At 41.2% G+C, this 24,380-nt stretch overlaps 1 protein-coding gene across 1 annotated transcript; it reads right to left on the bottom strand.

The window, feature by feature from the left end:
- Positions 1-5,718: 5,718 nt before the first annotated feature.
- On the bottom strand, positions 5,719-24,380 carry F10 (coagulation factor X). The gene is made up of 8 exons (XM_077296967.1): positions 24,121-24,380; positions 21,982-22,142; positions 17,333-17,357; positions 16,369-16,482; positions 12,012-12,143; positions 8,512-8,924; positions 6,946-7,063; positions 5,719-6,484 (listed from the first exon to the last, which is right to left on the bottom strand). Exons 1-8 carry the CDS (start codon positions 24,188-24,190, stop codon positions 5,937-5,939), a joined length of 1,581 nt encoding a protein of 526 aa, XP_077153082.1. The 5' UTR covers positions 24,191-24,380; the 3' UTR covers positions 5,719-5,936.

Below are 24,380 nucleotides of genomic sequence, written 5' to 3' on the forward strand. Positions count from 1 at the left end.
ACCATGTCATCTGCAGAAAAGAATTATAACATTGGAAATAGAGATCTTTTAGCTATTAAAGTGGCCTTCTCTGAATGGAGACATCTTTAGGAAGGGGCCAATCATCCGGTGACTGTCCTTACTGACCACAAAAACTTAGAATTCAACCGTACAGCTAAGAGGTTGTCTGCAAGACAAGCACGTTGGGCATTATTTTTCTCCAGGTTTAATTTTAGAATTTCTTATCGGCCTGGTTCAAAAAATGCCAAGGCTGATGTTCTGTCAAGGGTATGTACTGAACCTCAGGAGAGATCTAACACTGACTGTACCATTCTAACCCCCCAAAATTTGGGGGAATACTGGACACCAAAGATTTTTTAACAAAGATTAAAGATGGATAACAAACTGACTTTTTTCTTAACCATCCTTCTAAAGGTATTGATCTTTATTTTAAGGAGTGGTTTTGGATTCAGAACCATCAAATATACGTCCCCAAATCTGCTCGACTTCAAGTCCTCAAACTTGTCTATGATTCTAAATTTGTCAGACACCCTGGAGTCATGAAAACGCAAAGACTAGACTAGACAAAGACTTCATTCTTTCTGGTGGCCTAATTGTAGAAAGGTGAGAAAATGTTACCTCCTGTTTAACATGTGCATGAAACAAGACGCCACGATCCTCACCGCTAGGACTCCTTCAACCTTTTCCAGTTCTATCCAGGCATTGGGGATCAAATCTCAATGGATTTTATCGTGGACCTACCTCCGTCTAAAGAAATGACTGTTATCCTTGTTGCGGTGGATTGTCTCACAAATATGGCCCATTTTATTCCAACTAAAGAGATTCCTACTGCAGAACAAACCGCAGAATTAGTGGTCAAAGAGATATTTAGCCTGCATGGAATTCCTGACAATGTAATTTTTGATAGAAGTGTGCAGTTTACATCAAAATTTTGAAAAAGCTTTTGTACAGCTTTATGAGTTGCTGTCAGTTTGTCTACTGCCTTCCATTCACAATTCAATGGCCATACTGAAAGAACTAATCAAACTGTTGAACAATACCTTCACTGTTTTATTTCTTACCTACAGGATGACTGGGTGGACTATTTACCGACTGCAGAATTTGCCTATAATAACTCGAAGCATAGTTCTATATCCCAAAACCCATTTTTTACTAACTATGGTTTGCATCCAGTATTTATTCCTAATCTTCCATTGAATATTTTAGTTTCTGCTGTTACTGACAGACTTACCAAGTTGTGGAAAGCTCAGGAAGAACTAATTGAGATGTTATAAAAGGCCCAACAAGATTACAAAGAAACAATGGAAAAACATCGCAGAACCCCTCCTACCCTTCAGATTGGTGACAAGGTTTGGCTCTCTACAAAAAAATCTGAAAACGAACTTACCGTCTTCTAAATTGGGTCAAAGTTTCATAGAACCTTTTCAAATTTCTACACAAACAGCCTGACAATACATCCTGTATTCCACATATCCTTGCTCAAACCATTCAGTGAGAACACATTTCCAGAACTCAGCCACCTCCTCCACCAGAAAAAGTAATTGGTGAAGAAGAGTACATTGTGGAGAAAATTCTGAACTCTAGAAGATTTGGAGGAAGATTGCAATATGGACCAGAAGATAATTCATGGGAGCCGGAGGGCAACATCCATGCACCCAGGCTTACAAGAGCCTTTTACCAGAGACTGAGATGTCCAGAGGCCATGCTGGAAGGAGGGGAGTACTATCAAGATTCGAACCCAGCAGCTCTTGTGCACCAGGCGGAAGCTCTTCCCTCTGAGCTATTCAGCTTGATGTACAGTTCCTTGCAGTTTCTCCCCTTTTATCTGGTATCAGGTTTGATTTTTTTTTTATTGCCCACACCTGTTACTTGCCACAGGTGAGTTTAAACAAGCATCACATGCTTGAAACAAAGTTAGTTAACCACAATTTTGGAAAGGTACCAATCATTTTGTCAAGTCCATTTTTGAGGTTTTGTGTAAAGTTATGTCCAGTTTGATTTTTTCCCTCGGTTTTTCTTTGTTCCAATACAAACAAAGGAAATAAACATGTGTATAACAAAACATGTGTAATTGCAATAATTTTCTGAGAGAAATACTTCATTTCCTGTAACAATTTTAAGGGTGTCTGCACTTTCGGCCATGACTGTATATTGTGCTCTACATGACTACATCACCTGCTAATGCTTCATTCTAAGAGACAAACAAGGGTCTAACAGTTGTAGGGTGAAGGTGTTATAACATTGTAGAAATTGGGAAGACAATTTATAATATTATTTACCTGTGATATCATTATCATCAGATATACAACTACACATTACAATGTTTACTGGCGAGTAAGACACATCACTACTGCTTTAGTACTAAAACTTTATTAATATAGGTACATAAATCAGCATTACTGTATTGCCAGGATAATGAAAAAGATAACAATGATACATGCATATCATCACAACATCTATCCTAGAATATACCTCACTGCTTCACTACTTTATTACATTTGCAATGCACTTTAGTATTAGAATTCTTGGGCCCAATTTGTGTCTGTGTAATAGGTACTTTCCATTAGATATGTAATGAATATGTAAAGAGTAACTAAACCTTATATATATATCAGTAGCGTAGCTACTGGGGGGGCAGAGGGGGCCATAGCCCCGGGCCCTGTCACATGAAGGGGCCCACCGGGAGCCAGGGCCACTTCAATGACGAGGCAGAACACAGCATTGGAGCAGAGCAGTATGATGTCTGCTCTTATCTGACCGAGACTCTGCAAGCTGGCTATTAGCACAGTGGCGGCTGCAGTCTCCCTCCTGCAGTGAATGGTTTCGCCCGTCTGACCTGATCATGAAGCTTTTCCTGGCTGCAGTTTTCTTCACTCTGTGCACGCTGGGATTGGCTCAGGCACGCTGGGTCCTAGTGCCCACAACTTGCATGAATTTCACCTAGACACTTCCTGGTTCTGCCTGCAATCTTTATCAGTAAGTGCCGGGGATGGAAGATTTTAGGTTTATTAAATTCAGGTATGTCACTGTGATGTGAATGTGAGACCATTGAGGTATTGTGGGAGCTGAAAGTGGGTGAGGGGGGACAGGGTAATGAGGGGGTGGATGTGAGACCATGGGGGTATTGTGGGGGAGGGGAGACAGGGCACTGGGGGGTGAATGTAAGACCATGGGGGTGTTGTGGGGGCTGAAGGTGGGTGAGGTGGGACAGGGCACTGAGGGGGTGGATGTGAGTTGATGGGGGCATCGGGGCTGAAGTGGGGGACGAGGGGCAGGGCACTGGGGACTGAATGTTATAATGTTTAGTTATGATATTATATGTACTCCATAATGTAATATTTGCTGTCTGGGGAGGCTGGAGATGGGGGGGGGGGGGTAGGGGGCTTTTGATACGTACCACCTGAGTCTTTTATAAGTATTAGTATACAAAGCCCCCATACAGTAACCAAGAGCTGCATCACATTTACAGCACCACTCCAGCATTTTTTTTTTAATTTCACTGCTGGAGCGGTGCTGAAAATCCACATCCCCTGCCCCCTGTCTGATACTCTCCTTCTGGCTTTTTCATCTGTTTTTGTCTCCGCTCGGCTCCGTCTCCTGCAGTTTGTGTCCTGTCCAAGGCTCCAGTGTTTCATGGAGCAGCGCAGAGGTCACTAATCAATGTGAGTCTGTGGGAGGCTCGTTCTGGCCTCTTTCTCACTCTCAGGCTATGTGCACATGGTGCGGATTGGCCGCTGCGGATTCACAGCAGTTTTCCATGCGGTGTACAGCACCATGTGAACCTATGGAAAACCAAATCCGCAGTGCCCATGGTGCAGAAAATACCATGTGGAAACGCTGCGTTGTATTTTCCGCAGCATGTCAATTCTTTGTGCGGATTCCGCAGCATTTTACACCTGCTCCTGTATAGGAATCCGCAGGTGTAAAAACGCAGGCGAAATCCTCACAAAAAACGCAGGAAATCCCCGGTAAATCCACAGGTAAAACGCAGCACGTTTTACCTGTGGTTTTGTAAAAACGGTGCGAAAAAATCCGCACACGAATCCGCAGCATGTGCACATAGCCTCATAGTCTTACATTGAGCGCTTGTGACATAGCTTCTAACTTCTGGCCAGTCAGAAGCTGCGCTCACAAGTTTGAGCCGCGGCACTGCAGCAGTGCCACAAAATAGTGACTACGCCGGAGGATGAGTAAATGACCGGGGACGGGGACTTGCACTTAAAACACCACTCCAGCGGTGGAAAAAAAACCCTGCTAGAGTGGTGCTTTAATAATTTAATGATAAGCAATTTATTACTATAAAGTTGATAAAGGCTTGGAATAAATGTCTGCAGTCACTTTATGTGACTGCAAACTGCCAAATCATGACAGGGAGCTGCGGTCCCATCATACTGTGTATAAGGGAGCTGCGGGCTCATCATACTGTGTATAAGGGAGCTGCGGGCCCATCATACTGTGTATAAGGGAGCTGCGGGCTCATCATACTGTGTATAAGGGAGCTGCGGGCCCATCATACTGTGTATAAGGGAGCTGCGGGCTCATCATACTGTGTATAAGGGAGCTGCGGGCCCATCATACTGTGTATAAGGGAGCTGCGGGCCCATCATACTGTGTATAGGGGAGCTGTGGGCTCATACTGTGTATAAGGGAGCTGCGGGCTCATCATACTGTATAAGGGGGCTGCGGGCTCATCATACTGTGTATAAAGAAGCTGTGGGCCAATCATACTATGTATAAGGGAGCTGGGAGCCCATCATACTGTGTATAAGGGAGCTGCGGGCTCATCATACTGTGTATAAGGGAGCTGCGGGCTCATCATACTGTGTATAAGGGAGCTGCGGGCTCATCATGCTGTGTATAAAGAAGCTGTGGGCCCATCATACTGTGTACAGGGGAACTGTGAGGGACATCATACTGTTTGACGGAAGCTGCAGGCCCATCATACTGTTTATAAGGGAGCTGTGGACCCACCATACTGTGTATAGGGAACTGTGAAGGCATATTGTGCATATGGGAGCTGTTGGCCCATTACACTATATAGGGGAGCTCTGGGGGGGGGGGGGGCATTATCCTTTCTATAGTGGAGCTCTGTCAGCATTATACTGTGTAAAGAGGAGCAGTGAGAACATCATGCGGTGTATCGGGGAGTTATAGAATCATCATACTGTGTATAAGGGAGCTGTGGGGGACTTATACTGTGTATATGGAAGCTTTGAGCTCACCATACTGTGTATAATGGAGCAGTACATGAGGGAACTCAGCGGACATTATTAAATGTAAAGTGGGCACTTAAGCATTATATTGTTATAGGGGCACTCAGAGTATTGCAACCATCAAAGTTGCATATCGTCACAATATGGCGGTAAAATCAATGTTCGTGTTTGTATATAGATTTATTTTCAATAACAGAGCGGTCATATTCTGAGGTTCCACTATATTCACAATTACAGTGTGCAACCGTAACTGTAATCAAGGTTAACTGGTTAGGGGCCCACTCAGATGTTTCGCCCCCCCTAAGTTGAAACCCTAGCTACGCCTCTGATATATATATATATATATATATATATATATATATATATATATAAATATATACATATATATATTTATTTATTTATTTAGGTCCATGAATACAATGCAGAGCAGTGCATTTCCAAGTCCTGAGACCCCACTGACAGAGCATGTGCTCAGAGGAACGTATGAATTCGGTAGAAAGTCTGTAGACATTTACAAAAGTTTTATCAAAGTTATGTTACTCTTTAAAAAGTAAAGTACTGTAATCATTAAAATTGCTATAAACATATTTTAACTTTGCTTGTTGCAAGTGTGAACTTTCAAGAGACCTTTTGCGAATTTGTAACATCTTAAAATGTTATTTTATGGAGTATATTGGAAAAAGCTTCAATGGAGCCGAGTCGTTTGAAGGGGTTTTCCTGAAATTACTGATGTTTTTTCAATACCCCTTTAAGCCATTTATTTAATCTGGATACTTTTGTGTACACCCCATATTTTCCTTGCTGTGCACATCCTTCTCCCCAGCTAACAATCCCGGTCACAAAATACGTGTCCTTGTATGGGGTGACATGGGGACCACCGCTGTCTCCTTGACATGCATCTTTTACGTCTTTGTCATAGCCAGCACAAAACATGTTCTCTGTGATGGCGAACCTACTGGATTCTTTGCATGTTTGCCTGGTAACATAGGGTACATTAAGCTTCTGCAGCTTTGTAGCTTGAGCCCCTCGCTCATGAAGACGTCCAAAGCCGCTCACCATTGCTTGCCTCTCATTCATCAGGACTTCTTCAGCAAAATCAGGATCAGGGAGGCATGCGGGAATGATATTATCAGTGAAGTTAATGGCCTCTTTCAGCTTTACCACAGCTATATCAAAGTCATAGGTCAACCGGACGAATTTGGGGTGTATAATGATCTTGTCCACCTTGTGTATTGACTCAGCACCATCCTTCTTAAGTGTATTCATCTCTCCTGTAAAATTAAACAAAATCCAGTTAGTATTGCCTGGTTGTAACGCAAAGCAGACTTTAGTCTCTTAATCAAAGTTTAATTAGCAAAATATAATATTTATCCCGTTGTCATTATTAAAGTATCCTGTAGTATTATTAGATAACATATTAGATTATTGCTTGCTTGTTACCAACATTCTACATAGCTGTGTGATCATTTTCACAACCCCAGCTTTGCTTTTTAAAGCCATTTAAATTGGCAAAAATAGAGATTATTTAGGGTAATCCATAAAAATATTCTATAGCCAAAGAGGTTGATTGGGTAGAGATCCGTAATAAGCACTAATGTGTTCTATTCTGAGCATTCTTCCAAAAACTGTCCATATGTTGTGTGTGGTATCACAGCTCAGTCCCATTCACTTAAATGTCTTTGTATTCCTGCTGAGCCCCTTTAAATTTCGATTTATTCCCCAGAACACTCACCGACGATAACTTTGAAGTACTTTGTCTGATTCATGCAGTGAGCTGCTGTCAGGATAAACTGCTTGGACAGGATCGTTCCTCCACAGAATGGTTCATTATCTTCACTTAACAAAACAGCCTGCATTGATTTACCAGATTATATGTTAGATGTTTATGGGTTATAGAAATGATTAGTAGGTTTTTTTTCTTATTTTTTTTTATTCAAAGCGATTATCCTAACCTTAATGTAAATTAGACATGCCATAGAAATCTCTCAGACCAATTGACTGAGAAAGGGTTATCCAATGTTAGGAAACAATTCTAAGACATTAAAGAATCACTCCCATCAAAGTTTTTATCCTCTCAATATATTGCAGCCATCATATTATACAGCACTGTGTACTTACTATTGCTCATTTTGCCTTTCTACCCACCTAATTCTTCTGTTTTCCAATAGGTCTATGACATCATGTGATTAAAAACTGACTAACTGAATCCTTCTAAGTTCTAAGTAGAAACAGGAGGTCAATTTTCACTGCATGACTCATGAGTCACTGAAAAAGTATCTGGGGTGGGGATGAGGGAGCAGCTGGGTCAGGAAGTGGAGAGGAGAATCATTTCTGCAGGGACAAGAGACCTCTTGTTTCTACATTGAGCAGAGAAAGAGAACAATTAGCTAGGTAGAAAGACAAAATGAGCAATTGTAAGTACACAGTGCTGTATAATATGATGACTGCAATATATTAAGAGGATAAAAACTTTGATGGGAGGAGTGTTTCTTTAATTATTATTTTTATGTAAAAAAAAAAAGTTTGTTCCAGTGGTTTGCCCCAGCTCAAGAATCAATTACTTTGCTGTCTGCAGTAGTGAAATGTTTCTCTGATGACCTGTTATTCCAGTTAACTGACCGCTGAAGTCAATCACAAGCTTCAATGTTCCTGTGACATCCATGTGGATCCATAGCCGATCACCGGTTGCTGCAGCGAACGGCGGGTGACTACAGGTGAGTATCCACACATTTAACTATATGCTGAATAAAGCCCTGCACAGGACTCCAAAGGTTGTGTACCCATTGTTAAGGGGAATTTGTCAGTTGTTTTCTACTCCATCTGAGTGTAGCATGATGTAGAGACCCTAATTCCAGAGATGTATTACTTAATTTTCTGGCTGCTGCAGTTTTGATTTTGATGAGATCACTGTTTTATCTTTTGCAGATCTTCCAGTTCTCTGAATGCTAAGATTAGCATAATGCCGCCAACACCACTGATTGACAGCTTTCTGTGTGCACTGCGCATAGGCAGAAAACTGCTAATGGTTTTGGTGGAGTTATACAGAGCTCATGAGTATGGAGGACTACAGGGCAGCAGCTTAATTAGTCCTCCAGTGAAAATCTCTTGCTGATAAAACAGTGATTTTAAGAAAACTACAGCAAGCAGCCCAATAAAAGACACATTGCTGGAATCAGGATCTATGCCTCTACATTATGGTGCTCTCAGATTAGGTAGCAAAAACCTGATGACATATTCCCTTTAATAGTTGTGCTGTATAAATATTAATTTATTCTCTTTCACATTGTTTATCACTTACCTGCCATGGACATTCCCCAAATTTGCAGTCTTTTCCACCTACAATTCTTTCATTTGGGTTATCAAATGTCTCTGATTCATACAAAGACAGTTCAGGAAGGACATCCTCATTGAGTGGCACCAAATCAGGTTGGACATCTTCTTTGGGTGATGCAGAGTCAGGTTGGACATCTTCCTTGGGTGGAACAGAGTCAGGTTGGACATCTTCCTTGGGTGGAACAGAGTCAGGTTGGACATCTTCTTTGGGTGATGCAGAGTCAGGTTGGACATTTTCATTGAGTGGTGCAGAGTCACCAGGACTGTTAGTAGGGATGCTAATCTGAGAACTATCTATATGGTTTTTACGATTTTCTTTTTCTTCAGGTGCTGACCTCTTAGTTCTGAAGGCAGTTCTCTTCCCGCAGGGATATGGTTCTGTAACACGCAGTCAAGATTTATAAAATTAGAGAAATGCACAAATGGGAATATCCACCCAATTTAATTTCACAGTTATACTAGTACTTCACAGCTAGAGCAGGAGAGAATACATTAAGGCTATGCGCACACGATCAAGATTTTTCGCGTTATTTTCACGATAAAACTGCGAAAAAAACGCAAACATTAAGCATCCTATTATTAGAATGCAATCCGCAATTTTTGGGCAGATGTTGCCTTTTTTTTTTCGTGGCAGAATCGCATTCTGGAAAAAACGCAGCATGTTCATTCTTTATGCAGAATCGCGGGGATTCCGCACACATAGGAATGCATTGATCCGCTTACTTGCTATGCCCACCATGCGGGAAGTAAACGGAACATGTGTGGATGGTACCCAGGGTGGAGGAGAGGAGACTTTCCTCCAGGCCCTGGGAACCATATAATTGTTAAAAAAAAAGAATTAAAATAATAAATCGTGATATTCTCACCTTCGTCGTCCCTCGCAGCGTTCCCGCTCCTCACGATGGTTTCAGTCCCAGTGATGCTTTGCGGCAATGACCTGTGATGACGTGCTGTCTCGCGAGACCGCTACATCATCTGAGGCCATTGCCGCTAGGCATTATTGGGAACGGGAGCATCATTTTTTAAAATTATTTTTAACATTAGATTTTTTACTATTGATGCTGCATAGGCAGCACTATGTTTGACAAGTGTGACCAACCTGTCAATCAGTTTTCCAAGCGATGCTACAGATCACTTGGAAAACGCTAGCATTCTGAAAGCTAATTACACTTCTAAAACGCTAGTGTTTAGTGGGAAAACGCATGCCAATTCCGCATGCGTTTTACCCGCAGCACAGTTGCAGAATTGCCGCGGAAATTTCCGCGGCAATTCCGGACGTGTGCACATAGCCTTACACAGAATGTATTCTTCTGTGCTTTTAATAGTGGCTATAAGGCTATTGAGCTACAACATAAAAGGTTGTTAGAAGGGAGCATTGAGATAGTGTTCATTGAAATAATGCATACATTGGAAAAATATTAATTTCAACTGGGGCCCTGTAATCTCGTAGATGTACAATTCTGGAATCTTTGTTCTGCTCCAAAGCATCTAAAATAAGAAATGCAGCAGCTTTGCAATTCCTTTTTAAAAAAATGTATAACACAGGTTTTTTTATATATATATATATATATATATATATATATATATATATATATATATATATATACAGCACCGATAAAGGTTTATGTAACTTCATGGTTGTAAACTACAAGTAAATCCTTTGTTACTTTACTCCCCTTTATTTCCTTGATCCTAATAGCGAAATAGGAGGTAAAAGGAAAGGAGTGGTACTTAAGTGCAGATTGAGTAAGTTTAAGGCAAAATACCATGAGGGTGAATTATAGGTGCAACAAGTCCTTAAAGAAGTTGTCCACTACTTGGACAACTCCTTCTCATAACCTAAACTTGGCCCCAGTAAAATAAAAAGCTTAAACTCACCTCCTCTCGTGCTGGCAGTGTTCAAGCATTGTTGGCACTAGCGGTCCCAGGGCTCTTGTGTGGTTGTTATGATGTGTGAGCCAGGCTGCCAATCCACACTGGCTTCACTGACCCCTCCTTTGGTCAAATTGAACATGAAGAGGAAATCAGGGATCAGCAGCAGCCTGGACTTCCTCTTCATGCTCAACTCAACAGGAGACGGAGACAGTGACGCCAGCGCTGATTGGGCGCCGGGCCCCTGGGATCGTGAGTGCTGACACCGCGGGAACGATGGCAGCGCAGGAGATGAATATAAGCTTTTTTTGTTTTATTGGAGACAAGAGTGTGATATGAGAAGGGTTTGGTTGTCCTAGTAGTGCATAACCCCTTTAATTCTTTTATCTTGGTTTCCGAAGCCCAGAATATAGCCACAGCTATAAACATTGAACGGTTAAAGGGGTTTTCCCATGAGCAAAGTACAGTACATTTTAATATATAGATCTTAGAATAATATTTTCCACAACAGGATGTGTTGAAAAATGCTCCTGTGCTGAGATAATCTTATAAATGTACCCCTGCTGTGTACTGTGTAATGGCTGTGTCTGACTGTACAGGAACATGGTCGGATCATACCACAGCTCCTGGGCAAAGGGAAAGCAAAAGAGAGTATACAGACATTACACTGGGCAGCGCTCATAGCAATCCGGCAATGACAAACATAGAAGTGTGCTGGAGACCTCTGGTTGTCATGCCATCTCATTGGTGACCTGCGATCACAAGATGGGGGTCACCGATGGGCGGATTTCCGGCGCGATTTCCAGAAATGCATGTTAAATGCTGCTGTCAGCGTTTGACAGCAGCATTTCACGGCTTAATAGCCGCAAGTGGATCGCAATTCCACCAGCGGCTGTTCAAGGCACATGGCAGCTGTTCAAAACAGCTGACATGTGCCGGGAAAGATGTGGGCTCATTGCCGGAGCCCACATCAAGTGGAGGGAGTGCGACATGGGCCTACTATTACTCCTAATGTCGGTAAGGGGTTAAGTATATTAGATGAGATCTAGCTCAAGACAGAGTAAAAAATTCCAGATTGAAATGCACCAATCAGCATGTAGCACCTACGCGAAGATGCACCAGAAACATGTATGTGCTATATGCCGATCGATGCATTTTTCCTCATGTTATCACTGTTTTAATGCATTTCAATAAAGTCTGAAATTATTTACTCCATCTTGAGTTGTCTCCATCTTACTCAATCTTCTTCTAAAACAGTATTCAATAGTGTTCACCAGAGTAACTGAAAGACCAATTTTTCTATCACCTGTAACTACCTTAAAGAGTTATCTGTGTAAAAAGTGGAATCTGACTTTTTTCCTACAACCACCATTATATTTAATTTTGGAATAGGGTAAAGTTGCAGTACCAGACAACAAACCAAGAACAATAGTGGTGCTGTTTCCCAAAAAATAAGCCAACCATTTTTTTCTATTCCTATACAACCCTTTTTTCTTTATAGAATGATTGGTTGTTAGCTTATTGAGGGTAGAATAAAAAATGCATTTATTTACAGTGAAAACTTAGAAAGTGAGTAAGATTGATATTTCTTACCACTTGAGACACAGGATTTTCCATCGTCACCCAACTTATATCCAGTGGTGCAAGAACAGACAACATCTCGGTTTTCCACTTTGCAGTACTGCTCACAGCCGCCATTGTTCAGACTGCACATCTTTATTATAACTGGAAACAATATAAATGTAAGTGTGAGCAATATTACTATCATTTCCATACAACTGCCCTCGTTCAGGTATATATGAGCTATTGAACAGCTTAGTGGATCCAGCGATTAGTGTAAAGCATGCTTGCTCAGATAGCCATGTTCCGCTTAACCCAATGACAACCTCCTAGCATATAACCTACTAGTCATAGAATGGCTACCAAGCAGTGGGACTCACGGGTCAGTCATGATTTTGTAAGGCGGCCAGGGTGGTAGTCATTGCAACGAACTGTAGTGTTCCCACACCTTGGCACCCCACAAATGAAGTGTAATAATGTCCCTTCTGCGGTGTGTGCAATGTGCGCACCAGAACACTCACATTAATTGCCGGAGTACCCTTGTCTTCTGTCACTCCAGCTCCAGATCCACGGGTCTCGCAAACAACTCTGGACTCAATGTTAATGCCCAACAGTTCAACTTTACTAATTAACAGGGTTTGCAATACAGAAGTGGCACAGTGCATACATAACAACATTCCTAGGGCTCTCCCTGCCTTCCAACAATCACTGCTTTTCCTGGACAATCCCTATCCTGTCCTGGGAATCACTGCTCTTCCTGGACAATCCCTGTCTCATCCTGGCAATCACTGCTCTTCCTGGACAACCCCTGTCCTGGCAATCACTGCCCTTCCTGGACAATCCCTGTCCCGTCCTGGCAATCAATGCTCTTCCTGGACAATCCCTTTCCAGTCCTGGCAGTCACTGTTGTTCCTGGACAATCTCTGTCCGGACCTGGCAATCACTACTCTTCCTGGACAATCCCTGTCCCGTCTGTGCCTTTAGGCCCACCAGCTTTCTCCCATTCCCCTTGTTTGGTTTCAATGAAGGAAAAGGTAAAAGGCTTGCCGTCTTAGCTTCACCTAGACCCGGCCGTAGGTCCCGGATCATCTTTGGAATGGTTACCGTTTAAACTGGTGACTGCCTGCATGGCACTCAGCTTGGGGTCCCTTCATGCCTTAGCAGCATCACCCCCACAGCTATCGGACTGTCCTCTCTTAATGCTGCATGATTACTGCCCTCTAACCAGGAAGTCCCATCACTATACTACTGCCCTACACAACTTCCATCTTTAACTCCTCCCACCTGGAAAAAATCCTTATGATAACTATACCTATTCTCACTACTATCCTATGCTATCCCTAAACTTATACACAACACATATCAACAAGTGCATACACATTATACCAGCATTACATGAACACATTAACAGTAACAAACTCTAGGAAACCGCACACAATTAATATGAATACGGTGCAAAGAGGGGGAGGCATATAACGGCCTCTGTCACCTCCTTATAATATTACAAGTGAGTTTCAGAAATTTACTTTATTAACTTGAAAAATGGTATAAAAAAATCTAGATATGTACTGTAATTAATGTTGCTATAATTTCACAAATGTATATTTATATATGCATAAAGTACCTCTTCTAGGTGTGCATGAGATAGTAATCTGAAGACCATTAATAGATACAGCTTGTTTTAGTAAAATCTGTGGTTAATCTTCTGCGTATGACCATCACAGTTCTCGGCAGAGTCTCATGAAATTCATCTGGACTTGCCAATGGTTTGCAGATAAATATATCATGTGTATCACCAAAAAACATGCTCATTCTGGTCAGTTCAATGTAAACTTAACTTTGTAGTTCACAAGATGAGTTGGAGTGTTTTTTGTGATGAGATTTTGAAAAACAGCAGAAAAAAGAAGAGATACGTATGTCATTTCATTGAGGCATGTTCTTCTTCAAATCTGCTCTAAACTTGTCAAATCAAAAGGCTGGAAAATACAGTGTAAAAAAAAAAAGAACAGTTCAAAAATGTCTTTAAGAGTTTGGGCACAAGTGCTTTTCAGGCAGGTACACTCCGTAATTTGCCAGAAAAATCACAAGATGAATTCTAAAAAGAATAAAAATATGCATTGCACAACGCAGCAGCAAAGCCACTGCAAAAAGACTACATGATAGACATCCAAAAATTACGCTTCAGGAAAAAATTGCCAACGTTTTCCTAAATCAATTTCCTCTAGCAAAAGAATGTAGGTACGCCGGCATTAAAAACTCGTCATGTGCACATACCCTTAAGCGGCTTCAGGAAACAAGTTTGGAAAAAAAGCCTCCAATTAAAAATAAAAAGGAGCATCTCGTTAAGTGGTTTCTGCTTGAAAAACTCATTGAATTTTTCAACCTCCAAAAATCGCCACATAAACACATCCTTAAAGTACGCACAGTGTGATCACCAATAATGTAGACTTATGACAATTTTTTAGTAATATTATCAAATAATTGATTGTCAAATACAAACTGTGTAGAAACGTTAGTAATTGTTATCCAAAGGAATGATTACTGTGGCAAAAATGTAGCAAGGAAACAGCACATCATAATAGTACAGGACAGGAATAAACTATGTTCTAAGTTCAAAGATCCATACAATTTTCCATAAATTGGCAAGTGAATACAATGTGTGCAGAATTATTAGGCAAGTGAATACTTTGACCATATCATCTTTTTTATATGCAGATTTTCCAGTTCCAAGCTGTATAAACTTCAGTGCCTATTGGATGAAGCAAATCAGGTGATGTGTCATTGTGCAATGAGGGAGGGTGGGACCTTTATCAAGGTGTGCAGAATTAATAGGCAGCTTGTTTTCCTCATGCAAAATGGGCCAAAAATACATTTACCTGACCTTGAAAAGTGAAAAATTGTTAGAACTCTTACAAAAGGATGCAACACTTTTGAAATTGCTAAAATATTGGGGTGCAAGCACAGAACTACCAAACGTTTCAAATAGTTAACAGGGTTGCAAAAACGTTGAGAAGAATCAAATATGAAGCGACCAGGAAGCCCCCAGTGCTCTCATATTCCAGAAGTACAACCTCCCTGGGGAGCTCAGAAGAACAAGGTGCTCAGTGCTCAGAGGTATGGCCAAGGTAAGGAAGGCTGATACCCGACCACTACTGAAAATGACACAAATTGAAAAGTCAAGACTGGGCCAAGACATATCTGAAGACAGATTTTTCAAAGGTTTTATGGACTGATGAGATGAGAGTGAACCTTGACAGATCAGATGGATGGGCCTATTCCTGGATCAGTAATGGGCACAGACTTCCATTTTTACTCTGATGTCAGCAAGGTTGATTTAGGGTTCTGCTCTGGGCTGGTATTATTAAAGATGAGGTAGTTCGACCTTTTTGGGCTGATTATGGACTCAAAATCAACTCCCAAACCTACTGCCAGTTGACCGTCAACAGGTTAAGAAACTGATGACTGTTATTGAAAAGAAGGATGGCTATAATGGTCACTGATACATTTTTTATATATTAAATGTCAGAAATGTATTTTTGGACATTTTGAATTGTTTGGTTAATATTCTCACTTTACAGATGAAAATAAACAATTGAGATGTAAAATTGTACGTTCTTCATAATTCTACACACTAGGTTGTCCAATAATTATGCACACAGATATTCTCCTACGAAAGACAAAACCTCACTTTTACTTTTTTAAATATTCAGATTTATTAACCTTCTGGATTGACAGGTAGAACTGTAGTTGTTCAATAATAAAATTAATCAAAATACATGTTGCCTAATAATTTTGCACACGGTGTATATATTTATGGTTATTTTTAGACATTGCTGTCTTTTTTTTTAAATAGAAAAGTGGTGGACAACTTCTTTAATTAATGTATGTCTCCTTTTGGGTTATGGGTTCTATTCATTCGTCATACCATGCACTACTTTTGCACTGAGATGCAATGTCCTGACAATACTTTTGGATTCACTTTTTGATTTATGGCATTTGCAAATTTTTGATATTTAGCGCTATCATAAGCATGTGGACTATTCCATTTCTTGCACAGAAGTATTCCATCCATGCATAGTTTACAGTTTAATTTCTCACAAGGCTTCGTAAGCATCTTCTCACTTTTTTTTTAACTATCCATACTGATATTTTCTGAAAAGTTGACTGTATCCATTGAATAGCATTTTACCATATATTGTTTGGAATGGTGCTGCTAATTGTGTGATGTCCTCCTTCCTTGCCACATCCTTCTGCTGCACTTAATTTTTTTATGAGAATTTTAAATACATTTGTCTATTTTATCTTAATAGCAGGTCTATGTAGTGACTGTGTACAAATCAAGGTAAAATACAGTATATCTCAATAAGAGTCGGTTGGATTCAAGACTTACCTATTTCACATATTTTACCCTCATAACCAGAATTGCAGAGACACGTGTATTCACCAACTCCATCTTTGCATGACCCACCATATTTACAAGGGTTAGGTGAACACTGATCACCATCTAAAATATAAAAAAAATACTTTAATTGCAGCATTTTGGGGTTAATTTCCATTTACTCTTAATTGCCTATATCATACAATTCCTGAAACGGTAATGTGTAACTTAATGCTGGATATTTTACACGTCAAAAATCCTATTCCCAGTATTGGGAACCTATCCATAGCATTTGGTATAATTATCGGTGTTTTACGTTAACAAGTATTTAAGCTTTCATCAGCATGGAAGTCAGTGGCAGATATTATAATGTATAGAATTAGTGTCCAACCTCTAATCTGCCACCTTTAAACAACCGTTACTATTTTCTTTTGTCTGATATCTATTGGAGCGATCCAGTAGACAGTGGGTGAAAATATTTATCCTCCTTGCAATCCTCCTTAGAATCGGGTGCGGCATACAACCAAATAATATTGCCGGGATTAGGTTCCTGTGTGCCATGGTGTAAAGAATCAAAATGGAACCCGGGAGGAAAGTAAAAGAAGGTGTCTGGCCTGGAGCCTGGAATATTTTTTTCTTGTCTAGTTTATAGTCCATAATTTGAAACCAGTCTCCCATACTCAGGAACGCTCAGCTGTGCTGAGAACTCCTTTCTCCTCTATGATAGAGCTGCTGTAAGAGGAGTTGGTAACGGCTTATCTCACAGAGAGCAAAAGGATGGGCTACCAGGAATCTGACGTGAAGAATTCATAACCAGAGTTTAGTTTTTGTTGTAACTGCCAATGTGTGTGCCTCATCCCGGAAGTGTAACCCAGCGCCACAATACAGTGTGTCCCACCAAGCTTCTACCCTCTTTGAATTGAGTAAAACTTGTTCTATTCAAACCTTGCTGCTTCCGTATCTGTGACATACTTACCAATGTGCTTGCTCCAAAATTCTCTCTGTTGAATACACAATGTAAAATGTTAACATATGCAACTATATTTGAGTCAACTAAGCAGCACAAAGAGTAAAAATATCATCTTCTAGGTATATATGATTGTAGTCATTCCAGGAATTGTCTACTACTCGGACAACCGCTTCTCAATACATATGTTTCCTCCTTGTAAAATAAAAACACCTATACTCATGTTCTGTACCGATGCCGTTCCATCATGTAACAGCCTGGCGTTACACAGTCCCCGCCTTCAGACGTATCACATACATCCTGAGGAAGAGAGAGAGCAGCAGCGCTCCCTTCCTCCGGGTGTAAGCGATTAGTACAATGGTGTGGGAAAGTGAAGCTGGCCACTGACTGGCCGCAGGGTTCGCATGACGTCACACTGTTATGCAATTGCCGGGAGAGATAGTGCCGACACCGCTGGAACGACGTCAGTACCGGAGGTGAGTATAGGTGTATTTATTTTAGAAGGAGGAAACACAGATTGAGAAGGGGTTGCCCAAGTAGTGGACAACCCTTTTAAATATACTGTTTTTAGTAGCCTTATAAAAACTCTCCCCCAGGATTTTGCACAGGCACTTTATGATGGGTAAGCACTTTACATGAAATGGCTGCTAATAGTGTACATCATTTACAGCAATGCTACTATATAATTAAGCTGTTCATGACCATAGCCTGCTAACCCTCGGGGCTTTTCAGATCTTCTTTTGTCCACCTCTTTTTATACTGTGCAATTTTTGTTATATTTCTGTTTCATTAATAAAAAAGATTTTTTTTCTATAAACTCTGAAGTTAGTACTCCAGCTTCTGGGCATCATCTAGTTTATCATTCTCTGGGCGTTTTCTTCATGTTACTTCCTTAGGCCGGTTTCACACGTCAGTGATTCCGGTACGTGAGGTGACAGTTTCCTCACGTACCGGAGACACTGACACACGTAGACCCATAAAAATCAATGCATCTGTTCAGATGTCATTGATTTTTTGCGGACCGTGTCTCCGTGTGCCAAACACGGAGACATGTCAGTGTTCGTGGGAGCGCACGTTTTACACGGACCCAATAGAGTCAATGGGTCCGCGTAAAACACGGACCTCACACGGACATTCTCCGTCTGGGGTCCGTGTGCGTGCAGGAGACAGCGCTACAGTAAGCGCTGTCCCCCCCACATGGTGCTGAAGCCGGTATTCATATCTTCCCTGCAGCAGCGTTTGCTGTAGAGAAAATATGAAGAATAGTGTTAAAAATAAAGATTTAGGTGTCCGCCGCCCCCCCACCCCCTGTGCGCCCCCCCGCTGGTCAGAAAATACTTACCCGCTCCCTCGCTGCTTCCTGGTCTGGCCGCGCCTCCTACTGTATGAGGTCACGTGGGGCCGATCATTTACAATCATGAATAGTCGGCTCCGCCCCTATGGGAGGTGGAGCCACATATTCATGACTGTAAATGATCGGCCCCACGTGACCGCATGCAGGAGAAGCCGCGGCCAGACCAGGAAGCAGCGAGGGAGCGGGTAAGTATTTTCTGACCAGCGGGGGGGCGCACAGGGGGTGGGTGGGCGGCGGACACATAGATCTTTATTTTAAACACTATTCTTCATATTTTCTCTGCAGCAAACGTTGCTGCAGGGAAGATATGAATCGCAGCTTCAGCACCATGCAGAGTGGGTACCACACGCTCCGTGTGGTACCCACTCGCCATACGGGCGGCACACGTGTGCCGCACGTATGGCCTCCATGAGTTCCCAGGCACACGGACACGGATAACTCCGGTACCGATTTATTCCGGTACCGGAATTATCTGGACGTGTGGGACAGCCCTTAATTGCAGTTGTTAGGGGATCATGCTGCTGGTTTAACAATGTGTTCCCAGCCAGATCATTTTATACTTGTCCTGAGAATATTCTAATAGCTGTTGCAAAAAAACCAAACCAAAATTTGCTCCAAACAGTCCAGATTTTCAGGGAGCAATGCCAAGGACATGTTTACGTGGCACAGCACCCAGCTGTCAGTAACACCAGTGGATTTTACATAGTGGATTTGTTAGAATAATTGCAAGACAAATATGGAGCGGGATCTTGGATTACTGTTGTGTGTGGTCAATTTGATATCACAAGATAATTTGCAGCTTTCCAGCACAAAAATCAGTGGCAATAAAGAACTTGCTGTAGATTTTAATGATGAAATACATAATCCAAACAAAGTGCCAATGAAATTTAAGCCAATTCTGTCAGGATATAGTTGATGTAACAGGTTCTGTTAGTGGAGTAGTTCATAGTTGGAACAAGTAAATGTTAATAAGTGTCACTGAAGCTGGTGACATAATCCAGGGGCAGTATGTCTCATGGCACTATAGAAGACCCTGTTCCTGGCACTAATGTGGGACACCATCATTGACGGCATTAATAGAGGGCACTAACAAGGGGCACTGTTGCTAATGACACTAAGTTACTGTCTCTGTGACTCTTGAGGGGAGCACTGTGGCTGTCACTGCCGTGATGGGTATGTCGTTGGTATGGTTGCATTGTGGCTATCACTGCTACCAGGGTACTGTTCATGGCACTAATGAGGGAACACTGAGGTTGAAGCAGGAGTTATAGGTCATGGTGATACAGATGGTGAGACGTCTGCACATAGCAGGCAATAAAACAAACACTGAACTACAGGTCCTTCTCAAAAAATTAGCATATAGTGTTAAATTTCATTATTTACCATAATGTAATGATTACAATTAAACTTTCATATATTATAGATTCATTATCCACCAACTGAAATTTGTCAGGTCTTTTATTGTTTTAATACTGATGATTTTGGCATACAACTCCTGATAACCCAAAAAACCTGTCTCAATAAATTAGCATATTTCACCCGTCCAATCAAATAAAAGTGTTTTTTAATAACAAACAAAAAACCCATCAAATAATAATGTTCAGTTATGCACTCAATACTTGGTCGGGAATCCTTTGGCAGAAATTACTGCTTCAATGCGGCGTGGCATGGAGGCAATCAGCCTGTGACACTGCTGAGATGTTATGGAGGCCCAGGATGCTTCAATAGCGGCCTTAAGCTCATCCAGAGTGTTGGGTCTTGCGTCTCTCAACTTTCTCTTCACAATATCCCACAGATTCTCTATGGGGTTCAGGTCAGGAGAGTTGGCAGGCCAATTGAGCACAGTAATACCATGGTCAGTAAACCATTTACCAGTGGTTTTCGCACTGTGAGCAGGTGCCAGGTCGTGCTGAAAAATGAAATCTTCATCTCCATAAAGCATTTCAGCCGATGGAAGCATGAAGTGCTCCAAAATCTCCTGATAGCTAGCTGCATTGACCCTGCCCTTGATGAAACACAGTGGACCAACACCAGCAGCTGACATGGCACCCCACACCATCACTGACTGTGGGTACTTGACACTGGACTTCAGGCATTTTGGCATTTCCTTCTCCCCAGTCTTCCTCCAGACTCTGGCACCTTGATTTCCAAATGACATGCAAAATTTGCTTTCATCAGAAAAAAGTACTTGGGACCACTTAGCAACAGTCCAGTGCTGCTTCTCTGTAGCCCAGGTCAGGCGCTTCTGCCGCTGTTTATGGTTCAAAAGTGGCTTTACCTGGGGAATGCGGCATCTGTAGCCCATTTCCTGCACACGCCTGTGCACGGTGGCTCTGGATGTTTCCACACCAGACTCAGTCCACTGCTTCCTCAGGTTCCCCAAGGTCTGGAATCGGTCCTTCTCCACAATCTTCCTCAGGGTCCTGTCACCTCTTCTCGTTGTACAGCGTTTTCTGCCACATTGTTTCCTTCCAACAGACTTACCATTGAGGTGCCTTGATACAGCACTCTGGGAACAGCCTATTTGTTGAGAAATTTCTTTCTGGGTCTTACCCTCTTGCTTGAGGGTGTCAATGATGGCCTTCTTGACATCTGTCAGGTCGCTAGTCTTACCCATGATGGGGGTTTTGAGTAATGAACCAGGCAGGGAGTTTTTAAAAGCCTCAGGTATCTTTTGCATGTGTTTAGAGTTAATTAGTTGATTCAGAAGATTAGGGTAATCGGTCGTTTTTAGAGAACCTTTTCTTGATATGCTAATTTATTGAGACAGGTTTTTTGGGTTATCAGGAGTTGTATGCCAAAATCATCAGTATTAAAACAATAAAAGACCTGACAAATTTCAGTTGGTGGATAATGAATCTATAATATATGAAATTTTAATTGTAATCATTACATTATGGTAAATAATGAAATTTAACACTATATGCTAATTTTTTGAGAAGGACCTGTATGTTTGGTCTCTATGGGAAGCAAAGCCACCTCTTCTGTGAATCTTCAGACATATCGACAATTACATTTTGTTACCTTCTGCTGACCATTCATTCTCAGATCTGAAGGTGGGAAGATTTTGAGCTGGGGGGGATCTTGCTCTCTAGGGACAGGGTGATTTCAAAGCAATGCAGGAGAAGCTAGCATACAACAAATCAATCCTCGTGCATGAGAGGCGGCAGCAGGACTCACAGGCCCCTAACAGCATTAAACATATACTGACTCAGATTATAGACACTATACATGCCAGGACTTCGGGTGCATAGGATGCCTGTCCCCAGCTCTTTTTATAGACATTGAAAAATGTTGTCCTTACAGTTTTTTCATCATTCTCAAACACTTCCCGAGCTTCCTCGTAGCTGCACTGTTCCTCATAGCATTCTCTTTCCAGGTTCCCTTTTTTAAACTCCTCAAATGGACTATTTGCACGTTTCCACCTCTTTAGAATGCCATTTGCTTCATTTTCGGTCACAAAAACTGAAATTTAGATATGACAATCAGCATTATTGTATTACACACTAATAATTCCAAACACATCGCACAACCTTGCAAACAAATTAAAATCACTGGCATAAGTCTCTCTCCTGTTCAGATCATAATCAAATTTTCTCCATGCCATTTAGGCACTGAGCTAGTCTCATCAGATACTACTTACCGTAATCAGCCTCTATAGTTTTTGAATATAGATGCGAAACAGGTAATGTTCCAACTCCACCAACCAGTGAGTAACATGGGAACTAAAATGTATTTAGGTTTCAAAAAGATAGGCCCTGCTGACCATGGGGGTAACTATAATGGGTGTAGGGGTTACAGTGGCACCTGGCACAGGAATCTACAGAAGGCCCAAGTGGTCCTCTTGGCCCATTTAAGAAGACCAATGACCGAAAAGATGAAAGTAAGAATAGGCCATCATGCAAACTTATTCTAAACTTATTCTTGAACCTTATTCTAGAACGGAATCTGTCCAATACGACTGGTACCTGTCATACAATGGATCCAGCCATGGGTTACATGGAAGAGCAGATGTAAATTCAGCCAAAGACTTTGACATAGCTGAAATTCTACCTATTTTATTTTTCCTCACTCAGACTTCCATGTTTTCTGTATATATTCTATCCAGGTTGTTTTTACAGCTAGAACATGCATCTAGTGTCATCCACAAGGAAGTGTACACACCAAGTGTCCACAAAAACAACAGTGACATGTCTGTTTTCAATCCGAGTCATTGGTTAAATTGGCCCATAAAAATCAATGGATCCATGAATAATGCCTTCCATGTATCCTAGTGCTGTCTTTTCTTTACTGTTTTAGAGGCAAGAGAAGCTTTAAAAAAAATTTTTTGCATACAACAAAATGTATTTCTTTTTGCATGTGAGAATAATTTATGCCACACGGCTGATAAATACACATTTACAAAAATGAATAAAAATCGAATCTAGCTCACTGATTTAAAATGGACTGTATTTTCTTGCATGCAAAAAACCAATGGATGTCCGAATGAGTCTTTAATATGATATCGGTTAGTGTTTCTTCCTTTTTTGTGCTAAACTTTAAAGCTCTGAATAAGAAGTAGGGGTGCACACTAGGTTTTAGCCTACTACCAATGGCTCCATCAGGGTTTATGGCTAAAGTCCCGGAAAATGGATTTCGAACATTTCTGCTGACGGGGTCATTGACTGTGATGATGTAGACAGAGTCGCATTGTGTTATGTCGGACATCATTTTCCGCAGTATCTACCTATTTGAGGGGGGCACCAAAATGTAGTCGACTGTGCTTTGGTGCAAGCTTAAAATAGGCTTATACTGCCAATAATGAGACCTCCGTGTTTCAGAGAAAGCATACAGCCCCTATAAATGTAACATTATTGCACATTGTAGCATCTAATGGTTCTTTTGGAGACATAAAATGATTAAAAGCTCAAAGTAGTTTAGTGATTTTAGTGAATTTGATTTGTGTATACCCACATCACACTATTTCTGTGGCAATAACACTAGATTTTAATTTATGAATCACAGGGATATTCTATTATTATTAGACATCAGATTTAATAAAACATTCCCGCATACAATACAGCATGTGCTTTATCATATATAAAAGTTATCTCAGTTTTCTAAAGTAGCAATGCTTGGGATCACATTAGAAAGAGCAAAACTGTGAACTGCCTGCAGCAACAATGGACGTAGAGGAGTACAAGACCACAAAAGGCAAATATTATCTATTCCTTCATCTAGAAATTCACTAATCCTTAGAAATTAAGTTTAGTAATTACTGGACATAAACAGTGTACTGGATTTCAGTAATTGTGCAGGTACCGAGCAGACTTGTATCATGTCCGGCTCAATACTTTCTACTTCTATGTATTTTATAACAACCAGTACGTGCCACAAAACTAACGCTCTCCGGAATATTCATCTAGATGACATGGACGCACACAACCAGATGACAATCTCTTACCATTCTCCGCAGGTTTAAGGAGTACGACAGGTAGAGATATGAGAAGTATGAGCCACGTCTTCCCAGCCATGATGTGTTATTCACTGAGATGGTCTTATTTCCTTTTGGGCGTCAAATGTGACAAAAAGAGTCAAGAGTTCAAGCTGCAGCTTGCAAGGGAAATTAGGAAATTCCTGCTCTGCATACAAAATACTGGAAAGTAACCTGGACAGTCCCTGAGCTGCAGGCACATAACGTTACTAATTGTTTACTGGCAAAAC

The sequence above is a fragment of the Ranitomeya variabilis genome, chromosome 3, assembly GCF_051348905.1.
Source record: "Ranitomeya variabilis isolate aRanVar5 chromosome 3, aRanVar5.hap1, whole genome shotgun sequence".
In the NCBI taxonomy this organism is placed as follows: domain Eukaryota; kingdom Metazoa; phylum Chordata; class Amphibia; order Anura; family Dendrobatidae; genus Ranitomeya; species Ranitomeya variabilis.

Excerpts from the sequence above, each read along its gene's own strand:
- F10 (XM_077296967.1), bottom strand. The coding sequence starts at position 24,190 with ATGGCTGGGAAGACGTGGCTCATACTTCTCATATCTCTACCTGTCGTA. Across the intron at positions 12,144-16,368 it reads GGGTAAAATATGTGAAATAG|TTATAATAAAGATGTGCAGT; the intron begins GTAAGTCTTGAA and ends TATTGTTTCCAG. Across the intron at positions 7,064-8,511 it reads TTGGGGAATGTCCATGGCAG|GCTGTTTTGTTAAGTGAAGA; the intron begins GTAAGTGATAAA and ends AAATCAATGCAG.